Source organism: Mustela nivalis (genome assembly GCF_964662115.1).
Source record: "Mustela nivalis genome assembly, chromosome: 9".
Taxonomy (NCBI): Eukaryota; Metazoa; Chordata; class Mammalia; order Carnivora; family Mustelidae; genus Mustela; species Mustela nivalis.
In genome coordinates, this window is record NC_139028.1 from 64,258,224 (window position 1) to 64,270,434 (window position 12,211).

The 12,211-nt window shown below is 56.1% G+C and overlaps 1 protein-coding gene across 4 annotated transcripts in view; it reads left to right on the plus strand.

Moving 5' to 3' along the window:
* PDE2A (phosphodiesterase 2A) overlaps positions 1 to 12,211 on the plus strand; it is a 92,383-nt gene that overhangs the window by 75,046 nt on the left and 5,126 nt on the right. For all 4 annotated transcript variants that reach the window (XM_082749722.1, XM_082749724.1, XM_082749723.1 and 1 more), the window contains 16 exons: positions 2,180 to 2,239; positions 3,077 to 3,239; positions 3,437 to 3,489; positions 3,674 to 3,748; positions 3,864 to 3,905; positions 4,449 to 4,517; positions 4,746 to 4,876; positions 7,826 to 7,937; positions 8,429 to 8,468; positions 8,608 to 8,671; positions 9,114 to 9,186; positions 9,334 to 9,511; positions 9,748 to 9,860; positions 10,533 to 10,610; positions 11,447 to 11,569; positions 12,117 to 12,187. In XM_082749722.1, coding sequence (XP_082605848.1) covers positions 2,180 to 2,239; positions 3,077 to 3,239; positions 3,437 to 3,489; positions 3,674 to 3,748; positions 3,864 to 3,905; positions 4,449 to 4,517; positions 4,746 to 4,876; positions 7,826 to 7,937; positions 8,429 to 8,468; positions 8,608 to 8,671; positions 9,114 to 9,186; positions 9,334 to 9,511; positions 9,748 to 9,860; positions 10,533 to 10,610; positions 11,447 to 11,569; positions 12,117 to 12,187 — 1,445 coding nt within the window. The remainder of the gene's footprint in view (positions 1 to 2,179; positions 2,240 to 3,076; positions 3,240 to 3,436; positions 3,490 to 3,673; positions 3,749 to 3,863; positions 3,906 to 4,448; positions 4,518 to 4,745; positions 4,877 to 7,825; positions 7,938 to 8,428; positions 8,469 to 8,607; positions 8,672 to 9,113; positions 9,187 to 9,333; positions 9,512 to 9,747; positions 9,861 to 10,532; positions 10,611 to 11,446; positions 11,570 to 12,116; positions 12,188 to 12,211) is intronic.

Sequence of the window (12,211 nt, forward strand, 5' to 3'; positions counted from 1 at the left end):
TGCCCACAACTGAATGTTCCCACGGGGCCCCAGACACACTCCCTGATTAGTAAGAGTAGGCTGCAATTGTGTGTTCCTGTGGGTGAGCAAAAAGCCATGCATGAGTGCTGGTGATTGTATGTTTGCCTATGGGGGAGCAGGAGTGTGTGCATGGCTCTTGGCTATGTGAACCCAGGTGTCCTGTGTACGGGTCTGAATGTGCCCATATGGATGGTGTGTATGCTGTGGGTGTGGGTGTGTGGATGCCTTTGAGTCTGGGACTCTACTCCATGTGTGCCCACACGCCTGAGCATCTCCATGGGAAAGTGAGCGTAGGGGTGGGTGCTGAGGCTTTTCAGGAGAATGTGTGTGGGCTCATGCATAGGCTGGGTGGGGATGGGCTGAGGCAGCCCAGGAGGCTGCGCTGGACTGGGGGGTGGGGGGGAGTCCAAGGGGTACAGGAGAAAGTCCCTGTCTCCAGCCTTCTGAAGCTCTCCTTCGGTCTCCCAGCTCTGTGTTGGCACCAGGCTGTGTTGAGAACCCAGGAACTGGTTGTCACATAGTCCTGGAGGGGTCTCAATCTTCCCTTTTCCTGAGAGATGGGTCTAGGTGGAAGGAATAAGAAGGATAGCCTCCCCCATCTACTAACAGTAAAATACTGACATGTTTATGTAAGCCATACACAGATCAACCATGCTCCCAGCCTCTTTCAACTCCCTGTCCTGCGGGAGTCCTAGATGGTGGCACTTTGTCCAGAACTTAACCTTCAACAACCATCTCTGGTCCACAGATGCTAGAGTCTGCCATGGATCCCCAGTACAGTGAAGCTAAAGTCCAATTCCTTCGCCTTGCACTCAAGGCTCTTCCCCCTGTGGCACCGTGGATCCTACCCCCACCCTGGTCGTCCCATCCCCATGCCACCTCTTAGCCAGTCCTGCCAGGACACCCCTGGCTACAGTGTCCCCTCTCTTCAGGCTCCACCTGTCCTCCCCATACTTCAGTGCCAGTTCTTGAAGCTCCCCTAATGCCCTTCCCCTCAGAGCCCCCACAACCCTGAGGTTCCCACCCACACCATCTGCCCTCTCCTACTTCTTCAGGTCTGAGGTTCTGCACCCCACCATTTGCATCCCCCACTCCATCCCACCCCAGCCAGACTGTGAGCTTTCTGAGAACCCGTTGGGCTCCTCCTCTCCATCTGCTCCAGGCAGGGGACCTAGAGCAGAGGCGGATGGGGGCTGCTGCGTGGGGAGGGAGGATGAAGGAGGGACCCCAGTGCAGTCACTGTGGGGAGCCCTGCAGGTGGCAAGCAGCTCTGAGTAGGCACAGGAAGCTGGTGACGCAGGTGGGGAGCCTAGCTAGCAGGGGGCAAGACTGCCCCCCCCCCCGCCATTTTCTTACCAAGTGCCCATGCAGGGGTCAGGGAAGAGTGTTCACAAAGGATAGAAGATGCGCTAAGGGTATTCCTCATGATTGACACGGGGAAGTTGGATGATAGATGATGGGGGGCGGGGTGGAAGGGCTGAGAGTGGATCCTGAGAGGGGAAGGTATGGGCAGACAAGGGGAGGGAGTGATTGGTGCTCTCCCAGACTCTACCACTTTCTGCTGTGTGACCATGGGCAAGGCAATACAACCTTTCTGGGCCTTGGCTCATGTGCAGGATGGAAGCTGGTGAGAATCCCGCATGTGTAAAGCAAGCACTTTATCACTCCTTTCAACCATTCTCCCAACCTTCCTCCCAAGTTCTTCAGGCTCGGCAGATGCATCATAAATGTTGAAACTCTTCCCTTACTGCAGACTCCAGGGCAGCTCAAGCCTCAACTCGGAAAGTATGGAGCTGGGGGCTGAGGCTAATACCACTGATTCCATAATCAGAGCCTAAGGAGCTCCATGGGCTGGGAGATGGAAAGGGGTCCAAGGTCACTCCCCCCTTTCCCTCACTGGACACCTGGGTTGTTCTGTTAATGGGACCGTGTCTGAAAAGGCAGAGATCTTTCTTTGGATTAGCCCTAGAAGGCTTACTGGAGGAGGGGATTTTCCTGGAGTCATCTGCTTGGTCAGAAGGATAGGCTTATCATTGAGGCCCACAGATTGGGGGGTGGATGTGTTGGTAGTGACAGTCCTGGGCATGGTGACTTGTCTTGGGCATGGGACAGGAGCCTCGGGGAGGTCACAGGTGGTCCCCCTCTCTTATTCCTTCAGGTGCACTGTGGCCAGCTGAGCGACAGTGAAGAGTGGAGCCTGCAGGCGGTAGAGAAGCATGTGAGTGGGGGTAGGGCCGGGTAAGATGGGGGCTGCTGAAGACCTCACAACTGGTAGGAAGATGATCTGGCCGGGGAACTGGACAGACCTGGGTTCCTGTCCACCATCTTTGGGCCATGTGACCTTGAGCAAGTCACTTAACCTTTCTGGGCCTCAGTTTCACATCTGAAAATGAGGATGAGGATAGCACGGACTTGCTTATTGTACCGTGAGATAAGGCAAGTCAGATACCGTGTCAATACTTAGGAAGGACTATGTACTTAATGATCCTGAGACTTTAGGAGTTTGTGACTTTACATTAACTGAGAGGTTCTCTTTTTTTCCCAAAGATTTTATTTATTTGATAGGCAGAGATCACAAGTAGGCAGAGAGGCAGAGGCAAGCAGAGAGAGAGGAGGAAGCAGGCTTCCTGCTGAGCAGAGAGCCCGATGTGGGGCTCGATCCCAGGACCCTGGGATCATGACCTGAGTTGAAGGCAGAGGCTTTAACCCACTGAGCCACCCAGGCGCCCCAGGAGTTTGTGACTTTAACAAGACCTTCCAACTCCCTGAGTGCCAGAGAAGCGGAGAAATCTGACCCCGCCCTGTCTAGTAAGAGCCTGGGGGCCAGCCAGAGGGACAAACCCTGTCCCTAGCTGTTCAAGGACTGAAGGATGCACCTGGGGCACTGGGAGCCTACTGGTGGGTGGAGCGCTAAGGGCTGAATTGTTTGGGACGGGGGGGGGGGGGGGGGGCAAGGAGCACCGCAGGACGACGGAGCAAAGGCAAAGGTCTCCAGGCGGCGGCGAGCGTCGTACAGGTGGGGCGAGTGACTCGCTGACCACTCGGCTTGTCCCAGACCCTGGTGGCCCTGCGAAGGGTGCAGGCCTTGCAGCAGCGCGGGCTCGGCGCGGCCTCCGAAGCGGTCCAGAACCCCCCGGCGGCGGCGGCGGCTGCGGCGGCAGACCAGAAGGGCGGCGTCGCGTACACTCACCAGGACCGGAAGATCCTACAGCTGTGCGGTGAGGACCCGGCGGGGGCGGGGCCCCGCGGCCCGACAGGATCTAACCTGGAAGGGACGGGTCTATGGGGTGGGGCGCGCCCGGGATGGGGGACCCGAGTGGCAAGTGGAAGGGAGGTCTACAGGCCGGGCCGGCAGGTGGAGCACCCCTGGGGGAGTCGATGAGTCTTCCCTCTGCCCCGCGCCTCCCCACTGCAGGGGAACTCTACGACCTGGACGCCTCTTCCCTGCAGCTCAAAGTCCTCCAATACGTGAGTGCACGTGCTTCTCCCCCGCCCCCGGTGGTCCTCCAGGGACCTAGGGCCCTTCTCAATCAGATTCCGGCGCCCCGCCCTCCCTTCCTCCCACCTGAGGAGCCTCGGAGAGGCGAGAGGGTGGGAAGTGGGGGTGGCCCCAGATCCGCGGTTAGCCGCTCCCTTGGTCCCTGCCTCTCAGCTGCAGCAGGAAACCCAGGCATCTCGCTGCTGCCTCCTGCTGGTGTCCGAGGACAATCTCCAGCTTTCCTGTAAGGTGAGGGCCCAGGTCCATTGTGGATTAGAGAGGGGGCCAGAGACCCGGGGACCTGGGTCTCCGAAGGGAACAGCCTTGCCCACCCTTTAACTGGTGCCTCCACTTTGCCCCTCAGGTCATTGGAGATAAAGTGCTACAGGAGGAAACCAGCTTTCCGGTGAGTCCCCCGTCCCTCCTCAGTGTTGGGAGTCTGTGGAAGGAGTTAGGGCCAGTGAGGGGCCCAGGGAGCTGGCCACAGAGACGGGGATCTCTGCTAGAATCTCTTGGAATCTGCTGGAAGTATCTGGATCTTGAAATATATTTAGAAATGTTATGAGAGATAACAATCTGTCATGAACAGGATCCATTAGGAGAGATCTCTTACAATCTATAGAAAGGCTTACTTGGTACCAGTTCACTTCTGTTGGAATATTTCTGGATTTGGCTCTCTTAGAATCTGTTGAGTTCCACTCTCTGTGGAGTTTGCTTTTCTCTCTTCTAATTAGGGAAGACTCTAATGTCATCCGAAGGGGATTCTGGTCAAGAGCAGAACTTCTCTCCACCACACCTTCCACCCCAGCTCCCCAGTATTGACTTTATCCACCGTTTGGATTTACTGAAGAAGTTGCTGGAACTTCCAGACTTGGGAGGGGGGTTGAGTCTGAGGTCACCTGACCTTGGAGAGAGCCGGGCCCTGACTCAGCCTCTTCTCACTCCCCAGCTGACGACAGGGCGCCTGGGCCACGTGGTGGAAGATAAGAAGTCTATCCAGCTGAAAGATCTCGCCTCTGTAAGCCATGGACTGGCTGGACTGGGGGAGGAGGCAAAGGGACAGGGTCTCTGGGAGAAGGCAGCTTGTGAACGGGGGAGACAAGCCCCAGGGACTTTCTTCCAAGCCACCCCCGTGTTTAGTCCTTCCCATTCTGCAGGAGCCCTTTAGAACTGCCTGTGGTGGTGGGCTCCAGACGAAGCACATTCCCTCCCTCCATCCCTACCCTGACACCCTTCCCCTTTGCAGGAGGATGTGCAACAGCTGCAAAGCATGTTGGGCTGTGAGCTGCAGGCCATGCTCTGCGTCCCTGTCATCAGCCGGGCCACTGACCAGGTGGTGGCCTTGGCCTGCGCCTTCAACAAGCTTGGAGGAGACCCGTGAGTCTTGGTTGGGTGACGTGGATCAGGAGGTGGAGCTGAGAGGCTGGGCAGGGCTTTGCTTGGGCCACGGTGAGGGAAAGGCTCCAGGCAGGGGACACTGTCCCAGCAGTGGTGGGCCAAATGGTTTGTTGGTGCAGGAGCCTAGGGGATTCTGAATGTGCTGCAGCTTCTTCTGGCTGAGACACAGGTCATTGGTGACTCTCCATCACCCATTTTGGCTTATTTAAAATCATGTTGAGGGGTGCCTGGGTCACTGAGTCCATTAAGCATCTGCCTTCAGCTCAGGTCATGATTCCAGGACCCTGGGATCGAGCCCCACATTGGGCTCCCTGTTCAGCAGGGAACCTGTTTCTCCTTCTCCCTCTGCCTGGTGCTCCCCCTGCTTGTTTGTGCTCTTTCTCTCTCTCTCTTTCTTTCTCTCTGTCAAATAAATAAATAAAATATTAAAAAAAAAAACATCATGTTGAGGTCCAAGTGAGTTCCCCTTCTTTTGCCCAATTCCTCTAGTTTGGATTATCTACTCTTAGAGAGAACTGGCCTTTCACCCACTTACCTTCACCCTCTTTTGGCACTTCTGCTGGAAACTGCCCTGATGGAGGGTGGTGAGCTCTGGGATGGGTGAACTCTCTGGGACCCAGAGAGCGCCACTGACACTGTGGACAGGGACTAAAGGGAAGAGGTGGGGGGCTGGGATAAGCTGAAGGACTGTAGAGACACTGACAGGGCAGCTCTAAGAATCCTAGAAAACAGTGGTGGGAAGGGCAGAGTCAGGTAAAGAGGCTTAGGAAGCTATTCTCAAGAACTGAGGTCAGATTTGGGGTCTAGAAGTGGAATTGTAAATAGATTTCATGTCCTACTCCAGCTCATTACTTGGTAGGAGCTGCCTGCAAGAGTCGGCTGAGCATGGAGTTTAGCTGAGTGAGAAACGGTGCCGTGACCAGGGAGCTGTGTCTGTCCTGGGCACAGGCTCTGTATGTGAGCGCTGCCACATGTGGTCCACTGCTCTCTCAGACTGTGCCTGAGTCTCACAGGGAGGAATGAGCAGGTGGGTGGGGGTGAGTCGTGATTCCAGGATGCAGACATACTGACAAAACGCTCGGCCCCTGGGGCTCCAGCAAGCAGACTGGGCTGTAGGTCCTGCAGAAAGTGGACACTGGGGATGTTGGGACGACTGAGATGTCAGAAAGTCTGGGCATGGTGTCTGCAAGGGTGAGGCAGAGATCTGGGAGTTGTAGGCCTAAGGAGCAGGACCTGCCAACACAGAGCTCTGCAGGCAGGGCAGCTAGGCCTGGGGAAGTGAAAATGGGGCTGAAGCAGAACGCCCTGAGGCAGGGAGGGTGTGGGATCTGTGTCATCCGTGCTTGGCGTCCTACTGGTGGGAGCATTTACATCGTTCAGCAAGCACACATCGGGCACCTACTGTGTCCAGCCCTGAACTGGTCAGATGGCCTCAGAAAGGTCCCTCGGGAGGGGAGTACAGAGAGAGGGGGTTCAGCAGGGGCTGTGACCTCTGGCTGCTGGCTGGAGGACTGGGCTCTGAGATGGCCTTAGACCTGGAGGAGAGGTGGCATCAGAAGGGAAATGAGATGGGGCTTGGTGACAGCTCTGTAGCCATCTCTGGGTCCCACACATTTCAGGGAGTGAGTGCTGAATGAGTGTATGAGAAAGGTGGGATTCCGCTCAGAGCAGGCATGGCAGACAACCTGCCTGGAGCCCAAAGAACAGGGACCTCAGAGTCCCTTGAGCTGGGAGCATGAGAGGGCTGGTGACCAGGGAAGACATAGAATACAGTTAAAGCACTTAGCAGACACCTCCCATTTATCTCTCTGGCACCAGTTCTGCACTGGGTGACACAGTCATGGTCCCTGCCTTCAAGATTTGAAGTTTATTTTCAGGGCAGAGAGGGAGGAGGGTGGGAAAGGTATTCTAGTCAGAGCGAACAGTGTGGGGAAAAGCGTGAAGGTGTGAAAGAGCCTGAGGTTTTCTCAGAATGATGAGGATCTCAGTAAGGCTTAGTGTGAGAGACACCCATAGATATGGGGACAGAGGTGAGCGGGACCAGACTGAGGGAACTCACATGCTGTGCTAGGGAGGGTGGGGAGAGGATACAGGGTGGTGGGGACAGGGATCTAGACCCAAAGCATGAGGCAGCCAGCAAGAGTGGGGGATACCCTGGCAAAGGAGCACCAAGACTGGCCATTAAATGGGGAGAAGACTAGACAGGGAAATCTGGGGGCCGAGAGGTCAAGATCTCAGAGGCATGCTTCTCCCCTTCATTCCTAAGGCCCCCACTTGAGAGGCTAACCCATGTCTCCAGTGCAGATCCTCCCTAGCTTGGTCCATCCAGCCCCACAGAACTCCCTGTCACTCGGTGGCCAGATTGAATGACCTTAGGAGGACCAGGGGTCATCTTGCCAAATGGGAGCTAGCTCTGAGAGAGATGGGCTCCTCCTCGCAGCCACGTTAGAATTTATGGCAGCACCAAATCACAGCCTGCAGAGTTGGAAGAGTAGGACAGTGACAGAAGCTGGACAAGGCAGGGTGGGACCAATGCCCCTCTCTGAGGCTGGTGGCCCCTGGGGAAGAGCAGGAGAATACCCAGCTCTGGCCCAAGCAATTGTGTAGTCTGAGAGGGGAGACCCAACCTCAGTGCGGATAAATCCGAAGTCAGTGGAAGGGGACATAGCTCTGGCTTCAAGAAACAATAGTTTGAGGAGGAAAACACATTTTGGTCTGAGGGAGATTAGAGCCTTCCCCTCAGAAAGCCCCCAGTCTGAGGGGGAAGCTGGCCTCAGCTGCATATGCCGCGAGCAGCCCGGGTAGAGGGGAGTGATGTTTAGCTGATGCGTCTCTGAGTGGACTTCCTGGGGAAATGGAAGCAAGGAGAAACAGGGAGGGAAGACCGCTGTCCACTGCCTCTCTGGTGACCCCTGCCCCCTGCCCCAGGTTCACGGACCAGGATGAGCGTGTGATCCAGCACTGCTTCCACTACACGAGCACTGTGCTCACCAGCACCCTGGCCTTCCAGAAGGAGCAAAAGCTCAAGTGTGAGTGCCAGGTGAGTCACCTACTATGAGCCTCTCTTGGAGATGAAGTCACCCAGCTCTCAGCCCCAGAGCATCACCCATAGGGAAAAGCCCCTGTCTTTCTGGACTGATGGTAGGAAGGTTAGCTACCTAGTGCCCTGGAGGCTTCTTAAAGAGGGAGATGGGTCAGTGGTTCCTCCGGCTGGCCCGCCGCTGGCTGCAGTCACTGTGTGCGATCGTCCTCTAGTGTTCAACTTGGGTACTACAGCAACATCTGGGCAGCGGGAGCCCGACGTGAGGGAGAGCCCGAGACTCCAGATTACTGTTCTCCTTCACTGGGGCTGTACTTCCCACTCCTTCAGTTGGTAGCCAGATGATATAATTAGACTCTGCCAGTCCTCAGCATGACCAGAGAGCCAGAGAGGAGGAATGAGAAGACTCAGGAAGCATTGGAGGCAAGGGGCTGGAGAGGGGGACCCCTCTGCAACGCCAACCCCTACGATCTTCATTCTCTCCATTCCAGGCTCTTCTCCAAGTAGCAAAGAACCTCTTCACTCACCTGGGTGAGTGAACTGTCCTCCTCCAAGCCCAGCTGTGGGGTGGGAGTGGGGGTGGGCGTTTTGGGGAGGAAAGGTGAGAAGGCTTGTTCTTGGCACTCTAGTCTGGTCTCATCACTGCCGTCCACGCTTCTCCCACCCACAGATGATGTCTCTGTCCTGCTCCAGGAGATCATCACAGAGGCCAGAAACCTCAGCAATGCTGAGATGTAAGCGAATCTACCTCAGGGTGGGGCAGCAGAGGCCCCAGTCCTCAGGTCTCATCCCCCTTTTCCTTTTCCCTCTCCCCTCCCCACAACTGCCTCCTTGTGGGACCCTGTCATGTTTTGTATGATCCTTTATTTCATGCTTATGTCCCTTACTAGTAACGTCCAATGACAGTGGAGGGGTGGGGGGCTCCCTTTGCTGGCCACGGATCCCCAGCTCCTAACACAGTGCCTGGCACACAGTAGCCGCAACAAGGAGGAAAAAAAGTCCTTGGGATGAATTTATGTCTGGAGTCAGCCAGCCCTCCAGAGGGTCTCGTAACGGAGCACTCCTTCCAGGCTTCAGAAATCTGGGCTTTGCCCTAAGTCGTGAGAAGTGTGTGTGTGGGGGGGGGGGTCAGACAGGGGTGTCAGGGCTCTGTCGACTGAGGCTATCTCCCCACAGCTGCTCCGTGTTCCTGCTGGACCAGAATGAGCTGGTGGCCAAGGTGTTCGATGGGGGTGTGGTGGATGACGAGGTGAGGCGCGGCCGCGCGGAGGGCGGGTGTGGCGGTAGTTCTGGGAGCCAGGAGTCCGCAGGGCGGCGAGGGAGCAGAAGGGACAGTACACGGTCCGCTCCCTGGCGGGCCGCTGACTTCCTCCCTACTCCGTTACCATCCCGGCAGAGCTACGAGATCCGCATCCCGGCTGACCAGGGCATTGCGGGCCACGTGGCAACCACCGGCCAGATCCTGAACATCCCAGACGCTTACGCGCACCCGCTTTTCTACCGTGGCGTGGACGACAGCACGGGCTTCCGCACGCGCAACATCCTCTGCTTCCCCATCAAGAACGAGAACCAGGGTGCGAGCTCCCGGCGGCTCCGGGAAGCCGGGCGGGGCGGGACGGGGCGGGGCGGGCCTGAGCAGGATGGGGCGGAGCCGAGCGGAGGGTTGGCGACCCTTCCCCACCGCCCTAGAGTCCCAGAGCAGAAAGGCCTTGCGGTTACCCAGGCCTGGACGTCCCTTGAGGACACCCTGGGAAGGCAGACGCCACCGGACACACCCACCGGCTGGTGCTAGCCCCTCTCTGGTCCCCAGAGGTCATCGGTGTGGCCGAGCTGGTGAACAAGATTAACGGACCATGGTTCAGCAAATTCGATGAGGACTTGGCGACAGCCTTCTCCATCTACTGTGGCATCAGCATAGCCCATGTGAGTGGGGACAGGGCCTAGAGCCAGTGCAGGACCTTCTGTTATCCTCTCCTCATTGACTTTGTCCAGAGCACAGGTCTGTAACTCGGAGTTCTGCTCTGGGTCACTGTACAGCCTACAGTGCCTGCTGGTCACCTCTGACATGTTTCCCATCTGAAAATCAGGATACTATTATTATATACTATCTTGTCCTGTTAGCCTTCTAGGATCAGGGAAGACTCCAATTGTCATTATGGCCCATCTCTTCCCAAAGCAACCTCAACCCAAGCCCCTGGTTAGCTTCTTTTTGGGAAACGTTGGGTCTCATTGTCCAGAATTGGGAGTTCTGGCTCAGGGAAGCCAACCACTAGGTTCCTGAGGCTCTCCCACTTCCTTGCTTCTCTTTCCCTGCTTTGGAACTCAGACTCCATGACTAAAGACTGGGGCAGGCTCAGGAGGGGGTGCAAAGTGCCAGATCAAATGCCAAGAAGACCTGGGGAGGAGGAGCAAGGGGAGGGAGGTTTGGGGGGGAGTCAGAGGGTGCTCCCTACTCTGGGCTGGAGCTTGAAGGCTCGGACTAGGGTCAGCATGGGACAGGAGGGGGGTTCTGTCTGACCCCTTTGTCCCTGTCCTGGGCATTCTGAGATTTCATAGCCACTTTGCTTGAGCCCCATCTTTCCCTCTCTCCCCCAGTCCCTCCTATACAAGAAAGTGAATGAGGCCCAGTATCGCAGCCACCTAGCCAACGAGATGATGATGTACCACATGAAGGTGAGGCCTACGCGGAGTCTCTGTCCTTCTTCTCAGGATCCCAGGGTTTCCTGCAACCATCTGTTTCTTCCCTGCCTCCCAGTTCCTCAGGGGCCCAGGACCAGCCTGGGTTTTCTGATTGCCCTCTCTTAAAGATAAGAATAGACCGAGAACAATGGCAGGCCTCCTGATCTCCTGCTTTCCTTCAAGGCAGCCTCTTTCAAGCAGGTTCTGGTTTAGCCCCAAGGCTGACAGCAGGACCCGGCCCAGGGAGGAACTTGGTTTAGCCTGATGTTCCCCATATCTGGGGAGAACTCCCACCTTAAGAATCACTGAAGGCTAGGAAGCTCACTCAGGGCCCTCCGCCAGCTCCCCTAGGTACTGTGGTCCTATAGTCTCCCACAGTCTGCTGATAGCCTGTCTCATTCCCAGACTTCGTTTCAGAAAAACGGTCCCAGGCTTTAGATCAAAGTGTGTGGTGGTCATTTTCCTCTCACCTATGTCCAAATCAAAGGGTCCCAGACTTTGTGGGTAGGGTCAAAGCTGTGGTTGGAAGGACTGAGGTTAGACTCTGGAACATTCCCCCCTGAAGGAAGGAACCCTCAAGTTAGTGTCTGTGAAAGGCTGGCGTTATTTGGAGGATATCGTGAAGGGGTGTTCCCTTTGCTGAGGATAGGCTGTTACAGATTGGGGTTTTCACGGGCAAGGAGGCACAGTGGGTGGGCTGGACAACGGGGATCTCTTGCCCAGTGAGGGTGCATTTTGGGTGGGGGATCCCCCCACTATGGGATTTTGAGGATGAGGACACTGGGTGGAGGTGGAGGCCATCCTCTAACACCCTGGTTGGTCCCCTCTAGGTCTCTGATGATGAATACACCAAACTCCTCCATGATGGAATCCAGCCTGTGGCTGCCATTGACTCCAACTTTGCCAGTTTTACCTACACCCCTCGCTCTCTGCCCGAGGATGACACTTCCATGGTGAGCTGGCCCTTCCCCATATGACCGTAAGAGGTGGAGGATGTCAGCCAGGGATTTAAGTTAGACGTGGACAGGAGCTTCCTGGCAAGACCATCACCACCAAAGACTAGAGGGCCTCCCTCGGGAGATGGAGTGGGCATGTGGTCTGCCAGCATGGACCACGGGGCCTTCCCAGGGCTCAGGGGCTGGACTGGATGACCGCCTAAGGCTGCCCCAGAACCATCAATGCCCAGGGCGTGTGGTCTCAGGGTTAGCAGGCCCTCCCTGATTTTCTAAGATTTTGTGTGAACTTGGTTACAGGAATTCTTAGATCCCATTTCTGAAAGCTCATGGCTCTGGGAATGCTTGGCTCTACCATTTCGTCGTTCTCCGGGTCTTTGGTTTTTGGTTTTCGGGGTTTTTTGTTGTTGTTATTGTTTTAATGGTTCTCTGGCTTAGATCTAAAGCTCTGAGATTCCAAAATTTGGTAGGCTTCAAGAAGGCCCAAGGCAGGGGAGTCATTTCAAAACTCACAGTCCTTCTGGTCCCTGCCTTTTGCTCTCTCCAGGCCATTCTGAGCATGCTGCAGGACATGAATTTCATCAACAACTACAAAATCGATTGCCCGACTCTGGCCCGGTACGCACCCCAGCCGTCCCCTCC